The following is a 27,522-nucleotide window of genomic DNA, read 5'->3' as shown; positions in this document are numbered from 1 at the left end:
AGTGGTGTGAAATGTGGTTGGGGTACGACCGACAACCCGTCGGGGCGAATTTCGCACTGGGGTACTCAAAATTTGAAGAGTTTAAGACGTTTCCATGAGTTTTGAAGGTATGGATAAGTTCTAAAAATCCGGTTCTCCTTATCTGGGCCATTAACTCCATACGGTCCAAGAAAGCTGGCACACTACCTTTAACGCAATTCACGCACATGATTTTTAGGTCACAATCACGGCCAGTGAAATTAGGTGCTTTCGTTGCTTGTACGCTACGACAGTTCAAAATACAGGGCACTCAAACTGAACATTGACTGGTCAGTGGTCACTGACTCCGAACACAAGCGTTCATACAAAGGATGCTCCCCGGACCGGTGAGTTCCCAGAAATCTGCCGAGGCCGCGCAGTGCCGACCGTCGCTCGGCTCTGGCCGGCCGCGTCACTCGAGCTTGCCAGCTCAATGATCGGTGCCAGGGGCGCAGCGAGACGCCGTACTAGCGAGTGCCAAGTTCATCGCTTACCCTCAGCAAAGCGTCGCAATACTCTGGGTTAAAGGGTGCGACCGGTGGTTGGAGGATTGCTCGGACAGGTTACAGCAAACCCGTGGAAAAGCCAGCTGTTGTTGAATGTCAAAGCTATCCTCTCTTTGCGTTTGGGTCCAAGTTTGACGGCTGCTGTCTACTCACCGCTCAGCATTCAGTGAGCGAGTCTGGCGGGGTAGTGAAAAGAAATTATAATCACATGGTACCGTATTCCGTAGCAATGTACGATGATGCTCAGATAATGTGACCGCGCACATTCAGCTGCTATCCCATACGTCAAACTGTTGCTCATGCCAAAACATTTCATACGACCAAGACACTGAATATATTTGGTTAAAATTAACACACACGGACATATAACGGACCAACCGCGGAATGCTTCTCCCATCTCTCACCAGTCTCACAATCTCAACCGTTCGAAAACAATCGATACCAAAGCCCCGCGGGCTCGTCAGATTCTGCCGCCGAGCTCACGGCTCACGATTCACGACTCATCATTCACGGGTCGAAACTCACGACTCACATTCACAGCTTGTCCAGCACCCACACCTGCTCACGCATTCTCCGCGGACTCTCCAGCCGTGTTGCCGTGGCGGTTCAATACAGTGCGGAGTACATTTGTACCGTTACAGTACGGTACCACAGATGCGGGTGTGCCGGGTCTCGGCGGCCGGCTGTCGTGCTGGGGCCGGTCAGGGACGGGAGGGTGTGTCACAGGGGGTTCTCGGACGCTCATCACTGCGTCCTCAGCTGGTAGTCGCCGTTCTGTGTGATGTAGCGTACCCAGGGCAGCGTGGTAGCCGCTCTTCTCGATAATCTTCAGGTACCGCACCTGGAGAGTGGGGACACGGCGGGTTACATAGCTGAATTATTGGGGTGATATGAGCCCAGCTGACACTAGCACTCACCAAAAACAACGGCTTATGAATCACTGGACTCGGAAGAACGCCAAGCTTGATTATACATTATTTAATTATGTGGTAAATATCCCTATAAGACGAGACGGTACTTTCCTACACGGATCGATATGGGTGGGGTCTCTATCTCCAAAAGATCTATACAAACTGCGTACTTCCTTTCTTTCGATTCATTGATCGGTAATGGAGCGATGACATCTCGACCGAATGGATAAATGCTTTTATGGGCATCGGACAATATAATCCGAAAGAAGCATGAGCGAAATGTGGCCAATCGACTTCTTGTGGCGACAGGATGAGCATTTGATCTGATTGTTTTCGTGCGTAATAGCCTCGTTTTTACTTCTGACTTTAGCCATCGTCCAGACGTCACATTGTAAATGATGTTTTGTAAACAGGAAACAGATGACACATCCCAAAACCAAAACCAACAAACACAGCATTAGTAATCTACATTCGGCAACCGAACTGAACAGCAAATAAATAGAATTAATATAAAACTGCTTTACTAACTGTAGTGTGCCAAAGCCAACATTCCCAGGTAATCGGGCGGCCCGGTGCGGCGTTTCTGGCCGCCCACGGATGGTTGGCAGGGAACGCAGGGCTGTTCTCAGAAGGGTCATCACGCAGGGAGCGGGTCGTCGTCATGCCGAGCTCATGGTTCATAGCGAGACAGATTCTGCCCGAGGGCCACGGCCGTCCAGCGCGGTAGGTTCCTTACAGAGTTTGAGAGTCTCTCCTCCCTCCTCTCTTCTCCTCTCTTCTCTCTCTCTCTCTCTCCTCTCTCTCTCTCTCTCTCTCTCTCTCTCTCTCCTCTCTCTCTCTCTCTCTCTCTCTCTCTCTCTTCCTCCCTCTCCTACCGTACACACAGGTGGCCCACCATGACACGGTGTCAACAAACGGACGCCAGTTGATCGATGCTGGTCGGAAGGCACCAACAAACACAGTGGACGCTAAGGACTGGGGTGGGCTGGGGCGTTGTTCGGGTTCAGTTCTTGAGCCAGAGACCGAATCACGGAATCCTGGTGCTTGTTCAGCTGTTGGACCAAACCCAAAGCACCCGTGGAGGTGTTTCCTGAATACTGGACGCTGACCTAATCAGCTACGTCACCTGCGCTGACTTCTTTGGATAGTGAACTGAATTGTTTTACCGATGTGCTTCATTTCGTACACAGTACTGTTGGCTCAATGTTAGTTATGTGGCATGCGGCGGTGATTTGCGGACCCTGTCCGTCTGTCCGGTAAAACCCAAAGTCCGCACCGGTATTTTATAAACTGACCTGTGTGACCCATATTAGTTAGTCTCCCCAGACAACACACTGACCTGAATGCCCGACGTGGTGAAGTAGGGGATCTCGAACCGCACGTTGATGGGCGGCCGGCCGTCCACCTCCTCTGCCACCACGCTCGGCAGACCAAAGTGGGCCCGCATCAGGTACTCCTTACCGCCCTGTGGGTCAGGTGAGATTAGGTCAGGTCAGGTCAGCGGGTAAGGTCATCAGGTCAGCGGGCCAGGTCAACGGTCATATAAGCAGAACATCCGGCAAAGTGAATTATTCAACATGCGGCAAAGTGAATGTAGACAGAATTGAAAGAATTTAACATAGTACCGGTCAGCTTCCTTAACTATCTGTCTGATTGATGTAACATTGAGCGGGACATTTTCATGCAATGCTTCTGACCAGGTGTTCCTATAACGCGACTTCGTAGGCGCTCCGCCAACCGCGGACCGTTCATGACACATGTGCCTGGTCACTGGTCAGGCAGCGCGTGCCTTGTGGACCGCGGACACGTCTGGCACCGCATCTGTGCCTGTCTGTATACTCGGAGCACCTACGCCTGGTATGGACGTGTAAACAGACGGTCCATGGCAGACCCGGTGGCCGCACATCTGCTGTATCAACCGTACTGTGATTATGCAGCTGCTAGTTGAGCAACTGGTAATTTAGCAAATAATTTTGCATAGATATAGGCCATTACATCAGTTTTTCCATGCTGAGGACATAGTTAGGATCAACAAAGTAAACACAACGAACATTGAATATTAGCGGTGATTTTCCATCAGGAACAACTGCTACTGAGTATACGGATCTAAGACATCCACCCGTCATTGTTGTAATTGTCCGTCGATATGAACCGATTATAAACTTTAAAGTAAACACAAGTCGTCCACCAGTCCTCTACACTCTAACATTCCCACTCCGACACTCTGCTCCGCACTTACCGGGAACGATTTGATGCTCCAGACGATGCAGGTTTTCTCGGGCACGTATTTGACGCTGCCAATGGTCGTCTTGAACTTTGGCGAGTCGGCGTCAGTCGGCACGGGGATGATGATCTCGACGTTGTTGGCCGTCGAGCGGCGCTTGAACTGCGACTTGGCCTTGACCATGTACTCGACGCGGCTGTGCGCGTGGCGTTCGATGACCGACTCGATCCAGATGAGCGGCTTCACCTGGACGGCAGAGAGAGGGAGGGGGGGTCAGAGACGGCGACACGAGTGACAGGAGGGGGAGGGGGCAGAGGGGTCAAAGACGCCGCCGCGGATGACAAACGCTTTATAATTAACGGGACAACTGGCGACGCCAAGGCGTGACACGGCGTCAAATCAATGCTGACAATTAAAGTTAAACAACCCTCTTATAACTAAATTCCAAAACGTAAATATTTTACTCAAGTCAATATTCATTTAAAAGAGTAAAGGGAGAGTAGCATTGCTATATTCACTCATCACTTATTCAGGGTATGAGGTAATATTATCCAATGCAATCACACACTAAATTTGCCAGTCAGCCGAGTTTCGAGTTTGATCTCCTAAGAGCTGAGAAGTTTTATGATGGAAATAAAACGCCCGGAGGCGGGCGGCTGGCACGGACTGATATACGAGTCGTTTGGACGGCTGGCGAGGGCAGAGGGGCGCACGGCTCGGCGGCTAGCCGGACAGAGACGAATGGTGCCTACTGGCTGGGCCCCGACCTGGACCACAAGATGAATAAACTGACCTGCACGGTACAGCGTGGTCGAGAAAGAATGTGAAGGTTCATGGCTAGAGAACGTAATGAATTCGAATCGAAACAGATAAACTCAAAATAAAGAGACCATAAAGAATCGGGGTGGTCCAGGTAACAAAGGTGTTGTTTGAGTGTCACAGGCCGTAATTGTGGGTTTGGCAAACAAAGAGCGCCCGTCATGAGTTACGTCGCACCATTCTGGAAGCTGGCCAAATATCGTTTAACGTAGCTTCGCCGTGCTAAAATTCTGGCACAATTATTGTAACCAAATGGGACGCTTGACGCTTTCACGGTTCACGACTTTTGGTTACGTCGGTAGAAATACAAAACAATCTTTAATGACAAATTACGGCAATTCCGTCAACTGAAAACCACAACATTTTCGCTATTGGTTGCCAGCTCGGTTGCCAGTCGGCCAGAGAGTTTCCAGAGAGTCTCGACTAGTGTGGGGCTGTCCAACTGACCGCAGCCAGGGTTAATGGCCGGCCAGCCCCCTCCCTCAGTCAGGTGTCGAGTGGCTAATAGTCTGCTCGTGATCCATGGACGCGGCCGGGGCGTGATTCCCAGTAAGTACAGCGAACCTTCTCAGGGCCGCTTCTCAACAACAACATAGATATGTGGCCGTGAGAGAAGGGATCGTATATTAACAAAAAGTAGAACCAAATAACACAAACATTTTGATTTGAACTCCTTCGATCATAAAATAGCAATTATCTTTAACAAAAACAATGCGGTGTATCATTCGAACGGAGAACTTTCGGCCAAAAACACCCTTAGCCACTCTGGTGATTGAGATCACCGACTTCAATCTACCAACACATTGAGTCCCAAGTGAGTTTCACCAAGACCCGTCCATCATCCGCCCAGCCCCAGAAAAAGCTCCGTCCGGGTCACCGGTGCCCGACCTTCTTCCGCCCTCCCTCTAACGTCCGCCCGACCCCGCCATCCGTCCGGTCCCGACACGGCGGCAGCCGGCGCCGGTCCCGACACGGCGGCGCCGCGTTATCGCCTCCCGACCGGCGCCGTCCGTGACTCAGTGTGCGTGTGTGCGTGTCTGGCGCGTGTGACCGGCCGGGTGGGGGGGGGGGGGGGCGGATAGAGTCCCAGAGGAATATGGTGTGAGTCAGAACAGGACAGTGACCATCGGGAGGCTGTGATATACAACATTCATAGTTGATGACTAATAAATGGATACTCAACGCCTTCTAGGGAACCTGTTTTGGCGAAGGAAGCACGCGGTGACCAAGGAAAGGACAAAGTTTTTTTTACGGCCGGAAGTCTGGTGCTAAATCTCGCTGGGGAGCCAATACCAAATGTTGTATGTACCACTGAACAAATATTGCAGCCCTCTCTGAATAAGGAAATGCTTTGGGTTGAGTCGGTACGACATGAGCTCGAAGGACAAGTAAAAGGGCAACTAGTTTGTTCCAAAGCATCACTTACGTGTGTGTTGAGCCCGTAGGACATTTGAGCTCAAAGGACGAGCAGCTAAGAAGGAGGAGGGCAGCCAAGTCTGTCCCAGAGCGTCACTTACGTGTGTGTTGAGCGGGTCGGACATGAGCTCGAAGGACAAGTATTTGTTCCTCTGTAACGGATAGATTTACTTACGTGAGTGTTGAGCCGGTAGGACATGAGCTCGAAGTCGCCGTCGGGCGGGATGAACGAGATGGTGCGGTCGTTTTCGAACCTGCCGACAATCCGTACCTCGTCAGCCGTCACAGACACAGGGTGACGGGCCAGCGGCAGGTGCAGCCATACGGCGGACGCCGACCGTGCCAACCGCTCACATACCGAACCAAGGTCAGCATGGACCCGCCGGGTACACAACAACAGCCAGATATTTGTCTGGATAATGCACCCACTCCCGTACCAACGGGAACGAGCTAAGGCGAGGTTATCCATGACGATGACTGTCACACCTGTACAAGTGTACACCGTACTGTAGCAACTGATAAATGCGACTCCTGAAACCGCATTAGCCCACTAACTTAATATTAACAAGCATGGTCACGCACATCACCTTCACGCATCTAAATTATTTCCCTTATCCGTTCAGCAGAACGGGCTATTGACCACAGCTCAAGCAAAAGGGATAATCACACTGGTGGAACACGTCCTACTCCGTCACTCACTCACTCACTCACTCACTCACTCACTCACTCACTCACTCACTCACCCACCCACCCACGCACTCACTCACTCACTCACTCCCTCACTCACTCACTCACTCACTCACTCACTCACTCACTCACTCACTCACTCACTCACTCACTCACTCACTCACTCACTCACTCACTCACTCACTCACCCTGGTGAAACGTCCTGTTCGCTCCTACTCACCTGGAAAGTCTGACACACTGGTGGAACTTGGTGTCCTCCAGCTCGACCGACTTGCTCTTGCCGCGTCCGGTGCTCTCGAACAGTACCTTGTCGTTGAGACCCAGCCGCAGCTCGGGCATGCCGGACAGGTAGACACGCATCTTGATACTGCCCACGATCTCACTGCGCAGTACGTTACCGTTCGAGTTGGCCTGCGGGCGAGACAGAAGCAGGTGGTTAGCTGAGCATATAAATCAAACATAAGACAGTGACGTGACGACAAAACGTAATATCAACGGGGAAATCAACGAGCTTTTCGAAAAAAGTATTCAGTCAGAAATGTGCAAGATGTTAGTTAGAAAGTTTTTTCTTCAATAATTCGGCATGACCAGACTTTTGAACATTTACTCCTATCACGTTTCAGTCGGATAAGTTCGAGTTTGTGCTGCTCCCCACACGTATCCGCAGCTCTCCATCTCCCTGCTCACTGCTCTTCCTTGCGAGTGTCAGCACCTCCCGCTCACCCGCACGTCCCCCTTCCCCAAACGTACCAACCAGCAGCTCTCCATCCCCCCTCCCCATACCTACCAGCAGGTTGACCGACTCGATGACATCCAGGAAGACCTCGTTCTTTCTGTACTTGATGCCCTCGGAGCGCCAGTGGACGGCGTTAGTGACGGCCATCGGCGGCCGGGGCGCCACCTCCAGTTTATGACTCTCCTGGGTGATATACCTGACGGCAACACGCGGGTTAGAACTATCACGGGAGGGTAGCGCTGTGGTACGAGTAGTTAACATGTTACGGACGAGGCCGGCGTATGCTAGGTAGTAGGTAGGTATAACGGTCAGCTGCAGCGGTGAATTTTGGATTCTTAATTAACTGTTGGTTCAGGTAACTGACGCATAAATTTCACGCCATTCCAGGAAGTCAGGGTGGCACATCGTTTGGGGCTAAATGCCTGTGGTCAAGTGCAATGACGTTGAGAGGAGACCAGCGACAACTAAGGTCGCTGGTGTTGCAAGTTCTGTCGGACTTGCAACACCAAGGACTTAGCCTCTTGGTGACCGGCGATTTACCGGCGACACCGGGGGTGGTACATAGATATCTTACCAATGAATTTCTGTCAATTTCAACGAACCGATTTTCAAGAAAATCGATGCACAGCATTCACAATACTCACTTTTAGGTTGTAGGTTACTTTCCAGGACAATGTGACATGATTTTCTATTTTTCCACGCATTTTCAAAATTGCGTACCTTCCACGGCCGAGAATGGTTTCCGCCGCCATACTGCTCAAATCAAGCCGAAATGTTGATTAACTTCACGGAATAGTCAGAGCCGACTACTCAAACTAAATTATTGAATTAGAGAGATGTTTTAAACTACATTTAACTTCTCTTCAAGCGTAAAAAGCATTTATTTCGTTCTTATCTATCACCGCCGGCAGTAATGGCGGACGCAGACTCCCACACGATCCGCACGATCCGCACGATACGATCTACCAGTTACCAGATCGTATCGGGCCTAGAGATTTTTATCTTTTTCCGCCAGCCACGCTCACCATACGATCACCATACGCTTACCATCCGCTCCGATCGATTTCGGCAGCCAGAACCGGGCTTTAATAGTTTCATACCGTCATCTACCTATCGTAGATCGAGCAGAAAGTGAAAGTGCATCAACAGTCATGACCAGTATCAGTATTAATCACATGTGCATTCAATTACTTCCCGTCTGCACAACCATCGGCCATCCGTTTTGCCTCCAAGAACACACGGGTACTTGGAACCCACCGACCCCACAGCCGAGACCGGGCAGTCAGATGGCACTCACTCCTGGAGGATTTTGCTATCAGTGGTCTGCGGGAAACCGAAGTCGTTCAGCTCGTCCAGCAGCTCGTACACGATGACGAAGTTGTCCCGCAGGCTCTCCTCCTCCAGCTCCTTGAAGTAGTGCTCAAACACCTGGTGGGTAGCGGATTAGTGTCAGAGGGCGAGGGGCGGGAGCTGCAAAAGGAGTGGGCAGGTGGGTCTGATTAGGATGCATGTCGAAGAAATAGGGATCTGAATTAGGCGTTAAGAGAGCCTATGCTGCAGCGGCTATCCGAGCGTCGAGAGGAAAGGAAGCTTTCCCGACAGCTTATCAGTTGAAATTACGAGATCAGAAAAGCCACTGAATATGTGACTTTTCGTTGTTATCGTCTTGAGCTTGAACAATATACGCACACTTAAAGCTTTCAATAACAAATTCATCATTCACGTCAGTCCCAGCTGGTACAGAAGTATTACGTGGAAACTACCAGCCTGACAGACCGTCGTTTACTGCAAAACTATTCAGCATACCTACAAGTGTGTATCAACACAACACTGCTTATTATTTTACGAGTTGTGCATTCCGTTCAATGAAAAGCCGCGCCCATGACCGAAAGTATAATAACGTGAAAATATGAATGAATGAGTCGCTGAATGAATAAACGTAACCATCACCTGCACCAGGGATCTGTTTGATCACCACCCCCTGACAAGCCAGTCCCATCATCTCACCTGAACCAGGCGGTGCAGGAACACAAACACCAGGCTGACATTGGCGTTCTTCCGCGTCGTGCTGACCACGTACACGTTGCTGTGCTTGATGTACATGAACGTGCAGCCACTCGTCTGAAACGGAAACACACATGGGGTCATAGGGAAATGGTCGCTGCTTTAGGAAATTATTACGAACAAGTGCAAAGACTGTGAAGACGTTCAGCGGAATTCGCTACACCTCAAAACGATTGGGCCGATCGCGCATATATTTTAAACACCGTTAGCAAACGGTGCCACGAACAAGTCAGCAGCTGGCGTCCGGTTTGCGCGTGCGAACACTCAGGGTATCGCTACTACATATGTATTAGAGCGACTGGGTCAATTACATTCAAATTTGGTCTCTATTAGGGACAAGTTAGTAGAGTGGCCAAGACAAGTCAGTTTAGGGTACCACTTCCACACATGTAGGGCTCGCTCGCTCGTACTGTCGAGCTCGCTCGTTTGTCGCCCTAAAGGGTATCTTACTGATTATTAGGTATGAGACAAAATTGCAGGAAAAGGTCAGAAATGTCAGATAAAAATTATATTTGACACAAAATTCATGCTGTGCCTGGTGACACTTTTACTAATTATCGTAAAATAATGGACTTATGGGAAAGGTGAGCTGAATGGAAAGCATTAGCGTCGCCACGGGGGGGCAAGCGGGGCAACTTGCCCCCCCCCCCCCAACCTCTGACCGGGCACCCCCTGACATCGATACAGATCCGATGAGATTTTGGAGTCGGGAAAAAATGGGGGTACCTTTCTGAGAATGCCTGTGAGGTCAGACTCGGTTTGAGCGTGCAGTTCAAACCAGAGTCTGACTCGCAGTCGCCAAAATCTTCATGACTCCGAGTCCAGACTCGGAAATGTTAATGCTGTGATTCATTACATGTTCCTAGTTCGTTCTTTATTACATTTTACAGCTGATTTTCATAAGTTTTGGAGTGCTGACACAATTTTTGTTCAAAGCGTGAAACGAAATCTTCGGGGCCTTTCTCAACTCGTCAAATGTCTGCGACAGGCTCAAGTACCTACCGTACAAGTGTCGCAGGGCTCATGAGCTTGCTTTAACCCGCGCCCTGCTGGGGGGGGGGGGGTGTTTGAACACCCCCCTTGTGGTTTTTCGCGAATATCTCAAAAACGGCACCTTATCATACATCAATTCTACACATGTTGTGAAAATTTCAGACCAAGGTCATTCAAGGTCAGGTCACCAGGTCACTTGAAGTGACCTCACCTCATAAAAAAGTTTCAATGTCTGTCATAGCTACACCGAGTGACCGATCGCTTTGAACCTTTCAGCGATTGCTAAGAGCAATAGCATGTACAAAATGTATATCTCAGAATTTTGATATCGATGACCTAAGGTCAGGTCAATTTTGCGACCTCCCCATTATAAGTCAATGGGAGAAAATTGAAATGCGCCTCTTTGGATGAAAGACATTATAAACACTCCCAAACACCGAATTACAAGTGGTTTAGACACACTGAACTTGAAAATGGTGTCCGTGACCCTTGTTTATGCCCTGAGGTCATCTTAGGTCACGAATGGTATCTAACAGTTTTTCGCAAATAACTTTTGATAGAGGCATGCTAGAGCGATGAAAACGCCTTAGATGTGTTCAGCTCGACGATACGGATCGACTGATATGCAACATGACCCTTTCCGGTCAGGTCATGACCTTGACCTGAGGTCAAATTTTCAAGTTGACCTTTCAAGGTCAAGTCATAGTTCACTCGATGCGTCTTGACGAGAGGAACACGATGCCGGTAAAAGTAAGCTCGTACAAGGCTTGGGTCAAAAGTTATTGCAGAAAAACTGTTTTCGAAAAAATCGGCTATTTTTGCAGTTTTTGCCCCCTGCAGGCAAAACCGTTGACGTTAGGTCAAATCTGAGAGAATTACTCAGAAAGGGCGTTAATAGGGCTATCCAATGCGCTTTTCCGCGGCGCTGTAGCTCTATTGGTTCCCGAGTTATGCGTTGGCTTCTTGGAAAATTTCGACATTCGACCTGGAAATCGGCGAAATTTTGCCTTCAATGACCTCTGGTGACCTGACCTTTGACCTGACCAAAAAATTGACCGAAGTGATTTCGTCATTATTTTTTTACGCTCTTTCGAACGCCGCCTTCCGCGTATCGCTACGTGGCCCAGGAGCCGAGTTACAAGGGGGGGGGGGTGTTCAAACACCCCCCCCCAGCAGGGCGTGGAAATCCAGGACCCCCAGCAGGGCGCGGGTTAAACAAAGGCTCCTAAGGAGCTCCAGTGAGCCCTAAAGAAAGCTTTCAGAGGGCCCAAACCGGCCTCTGAAAGTCCCACTGGTGTTCATGTTCTCTGAGGGCCCATACAGGGATCTTTGAGCCTTCGAACATTTCTGAGAACCTTAACCCGCGCCCCAGTGGCGGTCTCAGCCAACTTCGCCCTAGTGAGGGGGGGCATATGTTACCACCCACCTCTAACTCAAAAACTAAGAGGGCTAGAAAGACGCGGTAAAAAGCAGTCGATAGCTCTCAATGCGTACGTTTGAAAGTATTTCAGTCATTTTTCACCTTAGAGCAATATTGGGGTCACCAGAGGTCATCAAAGGTCAAAATCTGCCAATTGTCATTATATTTTTCAGAAAACATGCCGCTATCTCAGGAACTATGGTAGCTAGAATAACGCAGGGAAGAGCAATCGATAGCTTTTTAACTCTTCTTTTGAAAAGGTCATTATCAATATTGACCTCAGGTCAACGGTTTGGCCTCCAGAGGGCAAAAAGTCCAAAAATAGCTGTTTTTACGAAAAGTGTTTTTCGACAATAACTTTCGACTACAAAAAGCCACGACATTTCTATTGCCAGAATCGTGTTCCTCTCGCCGAGACGCGTTGAATGAACTATAATTTGACCTTGAAAGGTCAAGTTGAAAATTTGACCTCAGGTCAAGGTCATGACCTTACCGGAAAAGGTCATGTTGCATATCAGTCGATGCGTCTCAACAAGGCAAACAGAATGAGACCATCCCCAGTGTTCTATCTCTTTCCAATCGCGAGTTATTGGCAAAAAACTGTTTGTAGCCTCAAGTGACCTCGGATGACCTGTCTAGAGGCTATCAGCAAAAATGACACATTGGTCATCACGAGTGGGCTAAATCATTGTGATTCTGAAATATTTGGACTGTTCCGATGCGTACACACGGATCTAGAGGCATTTTCATTTTTCTCCATTGACTTGTAATAGAAAGGTTTCGCCACTGACCTGACCTTAGGTCACAGATATAAAAAATCCGAGATATACAAATTGTAGGCGCCCATAACAGCATGCAATCCACCAAGTTTGAAACCTTTCTGACAAACACTGCAGGCTGGACATGATTGCAAACTTTTTTTAGGCTTGGTCAGTTAACTTGACCTGGTGACCTGACCTGACATGACCTGGGGTCAAAAATTTCACACATTGTCCAAAATTGATGTACCAAAAGCTACCCCAAGCGGCGCGGCGCTACGCGCCGCGGTTTTTTATTCACACGCAAAAAACGCGACAGGGTGGTAACATATGCCCCCCCCCCCCCCCCACTGGGGCGAAGGTTAACTGGCCTCTGATAGTTCAGCCAAATTTTTGAGGCGACAGACTTTGCCAACCCCAAGCCGGCATCTGAGGGGTCACAGCCCACGTGTCCCTCTGAGGTCCGCAACACATGTTTATTATGTCCCTACGTAGGGTCCTTAGGGATTCGACACAGACCCCGAGGGTTCACACTGCTATCCGAGGGCTCCAGGCTCACCCTGGGCCTAGTCTCTTAGCGCCCGCCGCCCACACTGCTTCTGAGGGCCCCACCTTGGGCTCGGAAAGCCCTAAAGCACCACGTACACGTAAATATTTGAGGTGACCCACGTCGATCTCCGGGATCCTAAGCAGGCTTCCGAGAGTCAGCACTGACCCTGAGTGGCCTGAAATGGCCTGGAAGTCACAAACCTATCTCTACGGGATCCCTTGCCGCTATGCCGTGCGTTACTTTTGGTTCCGTTTAACAGTTTTTGTTCGCGTTTGCAGCGCTTCCCTTCACACGAAAAACGAGAAACTTTTGTTCACACTCGAGTGAACAAAACACTTCATCTCACTGAAGCAAAGATGAATTACTTCCTTATTCCGATTCACACTTCCGACATTCACTCTCCGCCGAATGCCCAACTTAGCTACGATCGGCGGCTGGGATAAGTCCTATGCATTTCACGTAAAACCTCTGCATGCATGCGTGAATGGAGGTTCTAGCAGGGTGATCCGATTAAATGGAGCGTTTTTCACCTCTTAATGGGTAATGATCATGAGCGTCGAGCGTCTGCACAGGGGCCCTCTGCAGTGCGTCGGCAATCGCAGCCACTATGATTCTACCAGTCGTTTTGTTATGAAATTTCAAAATTTCGAATTTTTCTGTAAAAAATTACATGTCATAGCTAGAAGGAAACCTTTGTCACCATCGGATTCCTCGCACCATTGCGCGTCGAATGATATGTAAAACGAGTGAGTAAAGACTGGGGAAAGGCAAGTTTTGACACAAAAGTTGATTTTGCCCCCCCAACCGACAATCTCTGGCGACGCCTATGATGGAAAGTCATGACAATGGAAAGTATTACCCACAAATGCAATTAAACAGTATAATACAGTCAATTAGGAAGTCAATTAGGGAAGTGTAAAGTCAATTAAATGTCAGCAACCACACAATTCAGTAGTCATCTACCTGTATAATCGGTGACATGTTCCCTTCTTCTTCTCGGTCCATTAGCAGGGGCATAAACTTGTCTATAACACTGGGCTCGATGTCACCTCTGTAGTTCCGGGATATCAGTACCTGAAGCAAAGCATAAGAGGGTGCCATTATGAGTCAGGGACCAATAGCAAAGTACTGTATTATAGTCAAATAACTTCAAGTAAAAGCTGCAGCAGCTGGGTTTAACATCATACAAGATAATTTGTAATTTGACAACCAAACAGAGCAAACCTGGAGTCTGGCATTTGTAAGACAGCATGGTGATTTTGGCTTTGAGGGAAACAGCCTGCAGCGGACATGACTTATGAGTGCTAACACTGAACCAACAATGAGTGATGGACTTGTGAGCCAATTCAATAAAGAGATAAATATATCAACAAATTTTCATTCTTACCTTCCCTTTGGAGTCTAAGAGATATATTGATGATACAGACATTTTTGCAGATAGTTTGAAAACAGCAGGTATCTGAAACATTAAAAATTGGTCATCACTTGTCATTATCAGCAAACAAAATTAGTTTGGAATTGAAAAGAGGAGTCAGAACCAGTGGGGCAGGGAAAACTGAGATAAAATAGAAAATGGAGAAATGAAAAGAGAACAGAAGAAGAGAGAAAAAGAGATAAAGGGGAGATAAAGTCAAGAGGGAGAAGGAATAAAAGGACCAGGCCCAGGGAAGATAAGGCTTGGAGGTAGATGGAGAGCAAGAGGAAGGGCTATAGGAGGACAGGAATAAATGAATAAAGAAAAACAGAGAAAGGTTTAAAAAGAAAGGCCTTTTCTTCCTCTCCAAACAGAAGCCATCATCAGCTACATATTTTTTTTCTACCATCACTATAGAACATGATATATATCAGTAATCAAATAGGTAATTAATGTCATTACAGCAGAAACAAATGAAAGAGGAGTTAGGACTAAACGAAAGAAATAGGAATAGGAAAATGGAATAGGAAAATGGAATAAGTTACTTTAAATCTAAGTAAAAACTTTTTTTTATAATTTTCTATCAAAATTACATCTTATCACTGGTGAGCCATCAGCCACAACCCAGCACAGGCAAGATCTGGGCCCTGATCAATGCTATATAAACGCCCTGATCAAGTGCCTGAGAGGGCTGTGACTCCAGTGGTAGGAGGATATTGCCATAATAGTTGATCAAAAGATCTGTGACATATTTGTCACCAGCCATAGTTACAAGAGGGTTTTCTACCCAACTGAAATCAGGCTTCATAGCTCTAACTCCAGAACAATGGAACTGCTGTGACCGCAGGGCACTTGAACAATGTCCTGTGCCTTTAGTGCAAGTGGGTACCTGTTGCATTACATTTACAAAACAGCTGCCTAGAATAGCATCCAGCCATGCAACCACCCACTCATTCCATAAGACAACAAAAAAAACAAGCAAAACAGGATAAATTTGAAGGGCGTGCCCAAGGCCATATATAGTAGGTAGCGACACTGAGCGATTTGTTTACAGCCAGTTTCGATCCCGATGACGCAAATGTGTCGTCACGAGACAAAACAATATGGCCACCTCTAATGAGAACCAAGTGCAAGAAGTTCCCGGATGTAGACAGCACTGACGTCACCGGGATCGAAACCGACGACATCAGTACTGGACCTATGGCGAAGCAAAGTAGTGGCATCCCCCTGGGCGTGCCCTGCTGCCATGACTATGCCGCCAGTCTCTTCGCAGCTTGGCATGATCCTCCATAACTGTCATTGGTACCACAGTACCACTGCATTTGATATGGTCAAAAGATTGATTAACATTAATGCAGGGATGAAATATGCAATTAACATTGTAGCACGGCGGTGACAGTTGAGCATTAAAATAACAATTCAATAAAACATAGGACGAATACAAACTGCTGATACCTGTAATTTTATCAAAGGCCTTTTGAAAAATCAAACGTTATGCGTGCTTTAAGTTCACCAAATTAATATAAATGCACCAAACTACCTGCTCATCAAAATCCACCTTCAACACACAGCAACACTTGCCGGAGAATCTGGAAAGGGAATTGAAGGGCTACGCTACCATATTGAAAAAAAACTTCCTTTACAGTTTTTGAGTGCTTTTAATCTTCTTCCCTTTTCGATCATTTTGAACACAGAAAAATTATTGTTTCTAATAGAATGTATAAAGATGTCGCAAAATGCAAATATAAAAACACTACTCATGATTTGACATGATGAGAAACTTTTCCCTTCACTCTTCTAAAGCAGTGGAATGCCTTCATATGGAAGTTAATATTTGTTCTTCATTTATAGTGCACTTGTGACAAAAGCTAATTTCAATTTCTAAACAAAACAACTGCTGGTCTTCTGCGTTAGATGCTGATGCCGGAGATCGGGCGGGTTGCCGGCCGGTGCGCGACACTTTGGTCACGGAAGTGTCACTTTCGATAATTGCTGACTGCTTGGAGGAAAACCAGAAAAGGTAAAATAGCTTCCCCTTATTTTCCCTGCAAGTCCCTGCCGCTCTCATGCGCTCCTCGTGTATCGAATTATCGGATATGACATTAACGCCGATCTGGATCCTGTCATTCCTGTCACTGTCCTTGCCCGCGGTGCACGTTTCAATTTCATTTCTCAGTTTGTTTCTTGGCACGGCACCTTTACTTCTTGCTTGATTTTTTTTTTTACGATTCTCAGCTAGTTCTTCTCCACCGTAAAGCAGTTTTTCAATGCCACGCCTTTTACTACTTGTACTGTAAATGTGCCCTTGACTTGACCCCTCCCTGCCTTTTCAGGTTTCTGACGCCATGCCAGTGACCCAGTTCAAGAACTGTCGGATCCTGCGGGACCATGAGCTGGTCAGAGAGGACCTCTGGGTGGAGAATGGCCGCATCATCAACCCAGAGGAGCTGTTCTACGTGCAGAAGAGACCTCCGGCGTTCCAAGTCGACTGCCGGGGATCTATCGTCGCTCCCGGCTTCATCGATGTCCAGATCAACGGTGCGGACCTTTCAACGGCGTACGGAATGGGCACGAGATAGGGCGGTATGCTAGAGCTAATCTCATGTGGGTGATTTCATGTTTGCGTTGCATCAGCTGTGTAGTGTCCAGTCGGTACTCTGCCGGTATCCGAAAGTCCGATATTTCGCTCGTTTTCCGATAAAAAAAAACTCCGGACATGCAAAAAAAAAAACGTGGACCTATAGATATTATATAGCCTACAGGCTACAACATGCCATCATTGCAATGGTCCGCAAGCTCTGTTTCACGACTTATGTAAACCGAAATCTTGACCGAACTCGTACTCCCGCCGCTGGCCCGCTGCTCACTGTCCAAGTGGTTTTTATCGATATCTCTATTTACCTGACGCCCGTGCAGCTCGTCCCCGACGGCGGCCTCGTTCCCGACGGCGGCCTGAATGCGTTGTGCTTCTGTACTCTGGTGGATTCGGCTGTGGTATCATTCTCGGTTGACTACGTGCAGTTGGATCCCACTACAATTTCCCGTTGTGCTTCTGTGCTCAGGTAAATTCGGCTATGATCTTCCGTTTTGACTGCGTGCAGGCGGATTCGGCTACGACTTCTCGTTTGACGAGGATAAGACCGAGGAGGCGGTGTCGGTGGTGGCGCGGGGCCTGCTGGCGCACGGTGTGACGTCATTTCTGCCGACAGTCATCACCTCCACACCGGAGACCTACCGCAAGGTCAGTGTTAGCCGTTAGGTCACTGGTCACCTCCACACCTGAGACATAGGTACCGTTAGATAAGTGGCGGGTCGGACAGTGTGCTGTATCTTAAGTTCAGTTACTGGCCCGTCGTCAGTGATCGACCATACTACTCTGGCCGCCAGGCACGGTTGCCTGAAAACCGAGCGCAGTGTTGGTCATCACTCATCTCTACAGAAAACGACAGAGTGACCTGCGACTTTCTTATGCACTGGTGGCGTTGTTTTTGCTATGGCATAGTTTGAAACATATCCCAGGTACACAGCGTGTTCGTCCTTCATCTGTCCCGAACAAACTGTTCCTAATGACCTGTCTCTAACGCCTGGAGTTACACACGCCAGCAAATTGCAATTGCAGTAAGGTAGCTTAGAGACTTGCGAAAGCCGCATTCGGCCGTCATTGTACTGTAACCATGCGCCGGAAGACGACGACTGACATACAGCCGGGAAGTGACGAAACGTAACCCTGATAAAGAGGAGATCGTAGAGCTGTGGAGACATGACGATATGGTGACCAGACAGTCAGACTGTGCTACTCATGGCTGGCTGGTTGTTCAGAGTGCACAGGATATGCCTACAGATTGAAAGCACGAAACAGCAATCCACGATTTGCTCATATATGAAATAGGTGCTTGCTACATTATAAGATTATTGTGCCGCACATTTTATCTAGTTGAGGACCCGGTGGTGATCTAAATAAGGTCACCTGCGTTAATACTGCGTACATGCATTTCGACTGAAGGACTTCGTCTCATCTATCCATTTGGCCGACACGACATCCATTTGGCCGCCCATGGCAATGGCTCCAACAGCCACACTGCAGCCCCCCTCCCCCCCCCCCCCCGACATGACCGGTAACCGGATAGCGTAGGAACGTGAAGCCCCCGGATCGTATGCCCTTCGTGCGCCCGTCCGGCTCCCAAGCGACACTGCTGAAGGCAATTATTACCCTCCCCTCTTCCCTCCCGTCCCCTCCCGACGGTTCCCCTATACAGTATACATAAACACAACTGCCTCTCTGCGGCTCTGTGCATCATCGAATGAAGATGTAAAAAATAACGTGTGGTGTGATCAAAGGGCGAAACTTTCACAACAAGGACTCTAAATTAGGTGCATTGAAACGGATGCGTCATATTCAAAATTTCCATTGCTCGTTTCTGATATCTTTTATGATAATTATGATATTTCCAGCATGCTACTTATCAAGTTGCAGATAACTGAAATGAAATACACCGAATCCATTTATCTAAGTTCTAACCCGATAACGGCTCTCGCTACCGATCTCGCTCACCCCGCCAGGGACTGACCCTCAACTGACCCGTCACCCCGTCGTCACAGGTCCTGCCCCGCCTGAACAAGCGGCCCGGCAGCGAGGATGGCGCCGGTGTTCTCGGCGCGCACCTGGAGGGGCCGTTCATCAGCAGAGAGAAGAAGGGCGCCCACCCGGTGCAGCACATCCGGCCGCTGGAGAAGGTGAGGAGGGGGAGAGGGTGCAGCACATCAGATCACTGGGGAAGTTGGGGAGGGGGAGAAGGTTAGAAGGGGTAGATTGACTAACGGGCGCTCACCTGGTGCAGCACATTCGGCCACTGGAAAAGGTACAGATGAAGGGGATGGGCATTGCAATGGATCGAGATACGACAACCAGAATCGGTACTGGCTTGTTTGCTTCGACCGGTTGGTGGCAGTTCTCTTCAATCGTTTGCCCACTAAGCTCGGCCTGTGTACGACAGGGCTTTGAGACGGTGAAGGAAGTGTACGGCTGTTTGGACAACGTTGCCATGGTGACGCTGGCGCCCGAGCTGGAGAACGCCTGTGACGCCGTCGAGGGACTCACCGAGAGGGGCATCGTCGTCTCCACTGGTCAGTGGGGGGGGGGGGGGGGGGGGGCGAAAACGAACCGCTTTTGAACTCCAGGCGGCAGGCGCTATATGCATGTTCATTTTTATAAACGTTCTTTCATCGAGTTATTCCTTTCGTATCGTTATCTGTCGTATCGTATCGTGTTGCTCAACAAGGAAAACTAATTTAAGCCGTATTTATTTGTTCTTTGGTCTATGATAAGTAAACTGTGGGGTGCCTCAGATTACAACAATATGTTTCACTTGCTCATGAGAACCATAATTCACCGTACCTCACCAGTGACTATACGCAGTGCCCGTGACCCATCCCTCGTTTGTCGGTGACAGGTCACTCGGCCGGCTCCATCATGGACGGCGAGCGCGCCTTCAAGAGCGGCGCCCGGTTCATGACGCACCTGTTTAACGCCATGACCAAGGTGGGTGCCTCGGGGCACGGCGACGGCTGGTAGCTGTGATTTGGGTGACTAAACGTGCATGTGGTAGGCTGGATCGCATAGCAGCTATGAGACCTGTGATGATCAGCACTCAGCAATGGTGACTGGTTATTTGTTGTAATTCGTTTTGTCTGTCGCTAGCATTCAGAAAACTATGTACACTCTTCTTCCTTCGTTAAAAGACGTAATAAAGCTTTTTGAATGAAACTTACCAGAGCCCCTTTTTACGCAAGTAGTATTTGAAGTGTGTTTTAAGTAGCACACAAACGTCCCCCTGGCATGATACGTGCTCACGGTAAGGCCATGTTTCCGTCCTCAGTTCCACCACCGCGACCCGGGCATCATCGGCATGCTGACATCCAAGCGGCTGCCGCTGCACGAGCTCTACTACGGCATCATCTCGGACGGCATCCACACGCACCCTGCGGCACTCCGGATCGCCTACAAGACGCACCCGAACGGTGGGTCCGCAGCGGTCGTCCGTGAATCCTTCAGAAACCCGCCTGGCCCGAAAGGATATGTAAACTGAGCTGGACGAATATCAAGATTTAGTCCCGACCATCTGCGTCGCTGGTCTTATCCCGTTCATTATCCCTCCAGATTACCTAATTGGAGCGAGAAAGAAGCTAAAATGTCATTCAGTATTTTAACTGTAGTGGTACGGTCTCCAAGCCCCGGTTATGTCTAGCCCCATGCTATGCCGCGGTCCTAGCAGGCTTCCTCGGTCCTGTAACAGATTGCGGTGTTTAGAGAGACTGACACGAGGTGACTGTCTAGGTCTAGGTCCAGTGATGCAGTTCTAACGTACCACCTAGGCCCGGGTATGGTGATGGTGCGTGTCTTTACAGGTCTGTGTCTGGCCACAGGTTCTGGTGAGTGGTGAGTCTATAACCGGTGTCTTCCGCAGCTGTCTGCCTGCTGGGATCACCTTTCACAATATCACTCTGACGTTAACGGAACACCGCTGACCGGACCGACACTGTCGAGTGTGTGACGTATTTGACAAATACCGTTTGTTACTAATGGCATTTTACTGCCGCAGCTGTCACCTACTGTCACCAATGACAGTGCCAGTGGCGGTTGTCTGTAACCGACGGTAACCGTCATGTCGTCATCCCCCTCCCCCCCCCCAGGCCTTTGTCTGTTAACGGACTTCTTCCCTCCAGACCTCTGTCTGGTAAAGGATTCCCCGAACCTGTGCCTGGTGTTATCGGACTCTCTCCCTGTCCCAGGCCTGTGTCTAACTGTAACGGACTCCCCCAATCCCCCAGGACTGTGTCTGACTGTGACAGACTTTCTCCCTCCAACCCTCAGGTCTCTGTCTGGTGACGGACGCGGTGGCGCCGATGGGCCTCGGCTCGGGCCGCCACCATATCGGCGACATGGACGTGGTCATTGAGGGCGAACGGGCGCTCATCGAGGGCACGGACACCCTCTGCGGCTCCATCGTCACCATGGACGGCTGCATACGACACTTCATGCACTCGGCCAGTGAGTAGCGTGGTCGCTGCGGCACTAGTCTGACGGTCACAGTACCGGCCACTGGCAGTCGTGGGTCCTTAGTACCTCTTACTTGGTCTTGCCGGCCCAGACAGTATAGTACTAACCATTGGCGTTCTGCTACCTACAAAAAATGCACATGTTTTCGATAAGACACGACTATAACTCAACCTGCCAGTCATAACGATGGTAAAAAGTAGTGTTTGTTGCTTACATTTTTATTACATGAGGGACATGTCTATGTACTTTGCTGTCAGCCCTGCTAGCCAAGATTCCTTTACTACCCCTGCTAGCTGCTTGTACATATTGCGAGATAAAGAATCTTAGATTTTTGTAACCGGCAGTGAAATAAGCCACAGCCTGTTATGCCGTTCGGTTGTTCGGGTGATTTTGGCAACGTTCCTTCAGATCCGCTTCTCGCACACCGAAAGTGCGTTGTTTGATCTGGGACTGCCTCCATAATCAGTTTTATTACCCCACCCTCCGGTCGCCTCGGCACTGCGAACGTAACCGACCGGTCCGGTCGGACTAAAAACCGGGCCCGGTGCGGCTCGGTGGGTGCGCTGGCTCGGCCGCGGCTCGAGCGGCCGCTGATCAGGGTCAATGTAACAGCTGCCGGCGGCAGCAATGGCCCATATCCTGGCTCGAACTGGGCCAACTGGACCATGAGAAGCCGAGGTGATTCAGCAAATGCGTTTGAATGCTCAACTGGTACGTGCGAAATTATCTTACCTCTAAAGGGACATTTTCAAGGGCGTAGTCATTTTAAACCAGTTTGGTAACGTTATAAGCATTCTTTCTTTCTTTCTTTGAACACAAACATGACTGGCAAGCCGAAGGCATTAGATCATTTGTGTGGGGACGCTCTATCCTGGCCCAGCCCAAAAACATAAACAACTGAGTTTTTGTGGCGGCGATCGGCTGTTTGATAAAAACCAGCGCGGGGATCCTTGGTTCTGTTCACGTTTTGCTCGCGTGGCATACGAGTCTTGTGGTTCGGTCGTATGTGGGTTCACGTAATTCACAGCCTAATTTACATACAGCGGATGAACAGTATGTTATCCTTCAATTAGCCAGAATTATAGCTCGCTTTTTCCCCAATTTCGATTATGACCTGGGCATCGTTCAACCTTACAGGATCTTAAAATTTCTTAGCTCTTTGTCGAAATGTATATTACGATTGTTGTTGGGTAAATATGAGAAGTCAAGGCACAAGAAGCAGTTCTGGTGTGTAACACAGTCGCTGCCGCCACACACGTTTCCTCATTTGGCCGGCAGGGCGTACCACAGTCGCTGTGTGACGAGTTTCCTCCGTCCGCCGCCAGGGCGTACCACGGTCGCCACTGACGAGTTTCCTCTGTCCGCCGCCAGGGTGTACCACAGTGGAGGCTCTGGAGGCGGCCTCTCTGCACCCTGCCACCGCGCTGGGCATCACCGCCCAGAAGGGCACCCTCGAGTATGGCTCTGACGCCGACTTCGTGATGCTCTCGGACGACGTGTTTGTGCGCGCCACCTACATCGCTGGCCGGCAGGTGTTCGCCGCGCCCGGACAGGCGTTCATCCACGAGCCCGTGCAGTAGGGCGGCGAGGTGATGAGAGGTGGGGCGAAGTGTGGTAGGGTGGCGTTGGTTAGATATTTACAACATACGGCTCAGTGGTGGGACGGCAGATGAACTGCAGGTGTAATTAGAGACCCGAGCGGTGGCGGAAAGTATAAGCCAAAGTAAAGCCACGAGAGTGAGACGACATACTGAGCCGATATCGCCACTGGAGAGGGGGCTTAACTTGGGTCAATGACTGAAATCTGGAGCAAAGGGACCATTGTTTTGCTGATGATTAGGCGCTTCGCGAGATGGAGCAAATTCCGACACGTTGGCTAAGTGGAGGGGGGGGGGGGGGGGTCCATAGTGTTTTCTATCTTTCGCAGAAATGCCACAAAATCCCGTGATACTTATCGGCCAAACGTTCAAGAATCTGCGAGTCATGACGGAAGCCGAATCAAAATTTGCTTTAACACGGAGTCAGAATTGATTCACTATCGAACTACACTGGGCTACCGTGCAAAAGTGATATTGATGGTGGCTGTCAGTGGTGGTGATAGGGCTGTTCACGGGCACTGTGTGCGGTAGGCCCGTACACAGGCTCCAAGCTCCGCCCACACAGCGACCCATCCCCTACCCCCACGCCTGCTGCACACATCGCACTCAGCAGTTTGCGGTGCCCGTGAACACTGCCCTCATGTCATCAGTTATCACTGACCGTTCGATGCTCACGGGAAATTGCCGGCTTCATGACAAATTATGGTCGGGAGGTCAAAGAGGTGCGGTTTGGGTGGGTTTTTGACCGAAGATATCGGATTGCTACACATCAGTTAGTTTTGATCAATCAAATCTTATTTGTTGTAGTATCTTCATGAATTATGGTGTAGTCAGTGGTTGTCTTTCTTCCTGTGAAGCTGAGTTCGTTGACGTTTGGTGCTTGGACTGTTTGCAAAAGGTTGGTTGTGGAGCAGAATATTTGGTTGTGGAATTCAGGGGATCATATAGTAACGTTAGCTGCTCTGAGTCGCATATGCGTGCTATGATAAAGAAATGACAAACAGGAGTGTACCGTAGTAAAAAGGGACGTCGTAGCATGAATGCTTTTGACTACTCATTGAACAAAAAAATTGTAGGGGAGAGTGGGGCAAAGCGGCCACCCTAACGTTTCTAACGATGCCGACGCTTGATTTTTAAACTTGGAAAGATTCTTTCTATACCAATGTGATCCCTATTAAATTGTCTTTTATTCCAACTGCGTTTCATTTCCAAAGGCGTTCACATATGGGAGATATTGACAAAACTTTAAACCTATAGCATATTGGCCACTTTGCCCCATCCCTGAGGCAAAGCGGCCACTGGCGACTTCTCAAGTCCCGATATGAGAAACAGAATAGTTGCCTCATGCACGACTAGGGTATTTGATGGTGACAAGGTTTAAAGGAAGATGGATGTTTACTTTGTTATCTTCCCACCTATTGCTAAACCAAGAAAGAATTTTCTTGGAAAAACATTTAATTGCATAATTTGGTAACTCATGTAACCGAAAAGTGGCCAAGATGAATGCATGACGACACATTTGAATATAGATAATGTTTTTATCCAGATGGAAACAACTTATGGCCAATTGGGGGCTGGCCACTTTGCCCCGGCCGCTTTGCCCCGCGCATACCGTCCGAGACAAAAATATTCCAGCTCAGCTATTAGTGGGGTAAAAAGCATTAAAATTGGTAGAAGGCATGTACGATAACCACGCAATGCATGGACAAAAACGCTTATAAAAATTCCAAACGGTTATGGAATTAAATAACATTTAAAAATTGCAAACATAATTGGTAACCTGGCAAGAAATGCCTTTCCGTGTTTCACAGAACAATGGCGATGGGCCTGAAACCCCGGTCTGGCTCATTCGAACGACCGCAAAGAGAAGTATAATTGGAAATCATAAATTGGAACTGACGCCAGCTGTGGAGGGCTAAAACGATGGATGGCCGCTTTGCCCCGGGTGGCCGCTTTGCCCCACTCTCCCCTACGCTAGTATGTGGAGCGTCATGTGAACGATTTTCAGAGCCAGCTCCCATAGTCAGCCTTCCGTGCCATGATGGTTGTCATACTAGCGTCTCCGATGATATCTTCCCTGTTATGTGTGCACTTTAATTGTTGGCTTATGTATTGCCTTCACTATTACTCTAATGCCAGTTGTGTGATGATTTGTTTCAATGGTGCTATTGCTGTGGTGATTGGCTAACTATTATGGTTAATATTTATATCCAAGCGTTTGGTATGTGCCATTCGGAATCAGTCTCAGACTTCAGTTATGTCTGCCGTTTGATCAAGTGTGCCAAATGTTGCGCGCTACAAAACCTAGCTTCCTTTGCCAATCGACCTAGTCAACCGTTATCGCTCGGACTTTGGTTCCCAGAACCGCGTTTGTTCCATATGAGCTGTTTGCGGTAAACAGTTCTTAAGACACCAGAACAAAGTCAGGATTTCAGGTAATTGTGAAAAGTCATAAGAAATACTGTGAATTGTGATGCGTGCAGTTCTCGCACTATACTCGGTATAAGATATTGCCTCGCTTCTGAAACGACCAGTGTGAATATGCTCAAGTATGGCCCAATTCTGTATCATGGTGTGCGTTGTCTGTAGCAATAATTGCCGGACAAGATGAACGCCTCTTTAGTCAGATATCGAACACTGCTTCATTAATGCGATCTACCGCGTGCGCGTGACCACGCTTGTCCGAACTGATATTGGAGAGCCGTAAAACGTGTGATCCACAGAGCGCTTCGTACCTACGTGCGGTGCTTCCTTCAGCATGTGGTGATTGTCGCGCAACTTTGCGATGGTGAGTGGCGTGTACTATCAGATATGGGCGAACAATATAACTATGCAGCACTTCTGTTATGACCTTTTCTCCGTTTCACTGAAACTGAATACTTGCCACTCGGTAACTTGTAACCTTTCCATAAATAGTTGATAGCCGCAGGTTGTTTGAAAAGACAAACACTATTCGTTAGAATTGTGTTTTTTAACCGAAGGTTTGTTGTCAATAGTTAAAACACTATTCTTTAGAATTGTGTTTTTCTATTGAAAAACAAATCTGAGTTCCCTGACAATTTGGCAAAAGCTGCCTGAGATCAGTACAACTTGATGCTCTTGAAAACGGCTGGTTCAAATATTCTGATTTTTTCAGTATTTCTAGTGGGCCAGGTGATCTACGTTCTGGTATGGGTCTCCCCTCCGCGGACCATCTGGTGCACGTGCCACGTGACTTTAAAAATTCCCGTGTTAAGCCAATGGGGAAAATGAAAAAATGCGTTCCACGGCAGATTGCTCGAAAACGATCCAAACGACCCCCCATTTTCTTACATGCAGATCAACCACCATTCGGTGCACTACCCATGGGTATGTCGCAAAGTGGCCGGAAAAGTCCAGAACCACGTGCCACGTGCCGTTGAAAATGACCCTGCACACCGGAAATTGGGACTTTTGGTCATTTCGGCGCACCCATGATGCATACTATGGCGTGGGTGACCAAACAATGGGTGTCATCCGGTCGGCAACTGTTTAAGGTGTCGTCCAGTGGGCCAAAGTGGTAGTTTCAAACTTTTGGGATCCACCACTCGGGGATTCTTTTTGACAATATACTTACGTTTCTTGGCGCAATGTTCATTCCACCCAGCCGGTCGCCAATGCGTTAGATGACCCAAATGACGATTGACCTGAAGGAAGTTGGGGGCGAGGAACACGCACGTGCCATCCGTTTTTTACTCGGGCGCTTTCATCTAGGAGATTTTTGCAGATACGTCAATGCGTTAGATGACCCAAATGACGATTGACCTGAAGGAAGTTGGGGGCGAGGAACACGCACGTGCCATCCGTTTTTTAATCGGGCGCTTTCATCTAGGAGATTTTTGCAGATATCTTTTTGATTTGTGAAAATGACCAGCCTAGCGGTATGCCAGCCGCTGATAAATTATTATCTTGCTGCGGCCGGGCGCTTATTTGCGGTGTTTGCGTTTGGCGGCTGGCGGGCGACTTTTAGTCGTTTTCGGTTAGCAGTTAGCGTCGGTGCGGTGCGGGCGGTTTTATTTTTTCGGCGTTTCGGCGTTTTTTTCTGTGTGGTTTGCGGCGGTCGGGTGATTTTTTGCCGTTTGCGTTGGCTTTTCGGGCGTGCGTTTTGCACGTTTTGCGGTGTTTACGTTTTGCGGCGGGCGGGCGTTTTGTGTTTTTTGCGGTGTTTGTCTTTGGCGGCGGGCGGGCGGGCGGGCGGGCGATGCGGGCGGTTTTCTTTTTTTTTGCGTCGTTTGCGGTGTTAAATTTGTTTGCGGTTGGCGGGCGGTTTTATTGTTTTGCGGCGTTTTTGCGTTTTTTATTTGCGGTTTGCGGCGGGCGGGCGTTTGTTTAT

The 27,522-nt window shown here is 48.9% G+C and overlaps 2 protein-coding genes across 2 annotated transcripts; one reads left to right on the top strand and one right to left on the bottom strand.

The window, feature by feature from the left end:
* Positions 1 to 1,038: 1,038 nt before the first annotated feature.
* Positions 1,039 to 16,095, bottom strand: LOC122367195 (AP-1 complex subunit mu-1-like). Its single transcript, XM_043340087.1, is given in 12 exon segments — positions 1,039 to 1,329; positions 1,331 to 1,365; positions 2,775 to 2,900; positions 3,675 to 3,905; positions 6,070 to 6,148; positions 6,802 to 6,992; positions 7,369 to 7,513; positions 8,615 to 8,745; positions 9,325 to 9,438; positions 14,066 to 14,176; positions 14,490 to 14,561; positions 16,057 to 16,095. Coding segments are annotated over 11 exon segments (1,266 nt in total). The 5' UTR covers positions 14,532 to 14,561; positions 16,057 to 16,095; the 3' UTR covers positions 1,039 to 1,268.
* Positions 16,096 to 16,434: 339 nt separating this feature from the next.
* On the top strand, positions 16,435 to 23,321 carry LOC122367191 (N-acetylglucosamine-6-phosphate deacetylase-like). Its single transcript, XM_043340085.1, has 9 exons — positions 16,435 to 16,536; positions 16,850 to 17,054; positions 17,618 to 17,757; positions 19,116 to 19,250; positions 19,511 to 19,640; positions 19,967 to 20,055; positions 20,393 to 20,534; positions 21,388 to 21,564; positions 22,945 to 23,321. The coding sequence occupies exons 2-9, from the start codon at positions 16,862 to 16,864 to the stop codon at positions 23,151 to 23,153; spliced, it is 1,215 nt and encodes a 404-aa protein (XP_043196020.1). The 5' UTR covers positions 16,435 to 16,536; positions 16,850 to 16,861; the 3' UTR covers positions 23,154 to 23,321.
* The last annotated feature ends 4,201 nt before the right edge of the window (positions 23,322 to 27,522 follow it).

The sequence above is a fragment of the Amphibalanus amphitrite genome, unplaced genomic scaffold (genome assembly GCF_019059575.1).
Source record: "Amphibalanus amphitrite isolate SeventyFive unplaced genomic scaffold, NRLGWU_Aamphi_draft 000856F_arrow, whole genome shotgun sequence".
NCBI lineage: Eukaryota > Metazoa > Arthropoda > Thecostraca > Balanomorpha > Balanidae > Amphibalanus > Amphibalanus amphitrite.
Note: the sequence above shows the minus strand (reverse complement) of the source record. Positions and strands in the feature narration are given on the sequence as shown.

Excerpts from the sequence above, each read along its gene's own strand:
- LOC122367191 (XM_043340085.1), top strand. The coding sequence starts at position 16,862 with ATGCCAGTGACCCAGTTCAAGAACTGTCGGATCCTGCGGGACCATGAG. Across the intron at positions 17,055-17,617 it reads CATCGATGTCCAGATCAACG|GCGGATTCGGCTACGACTTC; the intron begins GTGCGGACCTTT and ends GACTGCGTGCAG. Across the intron at positions 21,565-22,944 it reads ACACTTCATGCACTCGGCCA|GGTGTACCACAGTGGAGGCT; the intron begins GTGAGTAGCGTG and ends GTCCGCCGCCAG.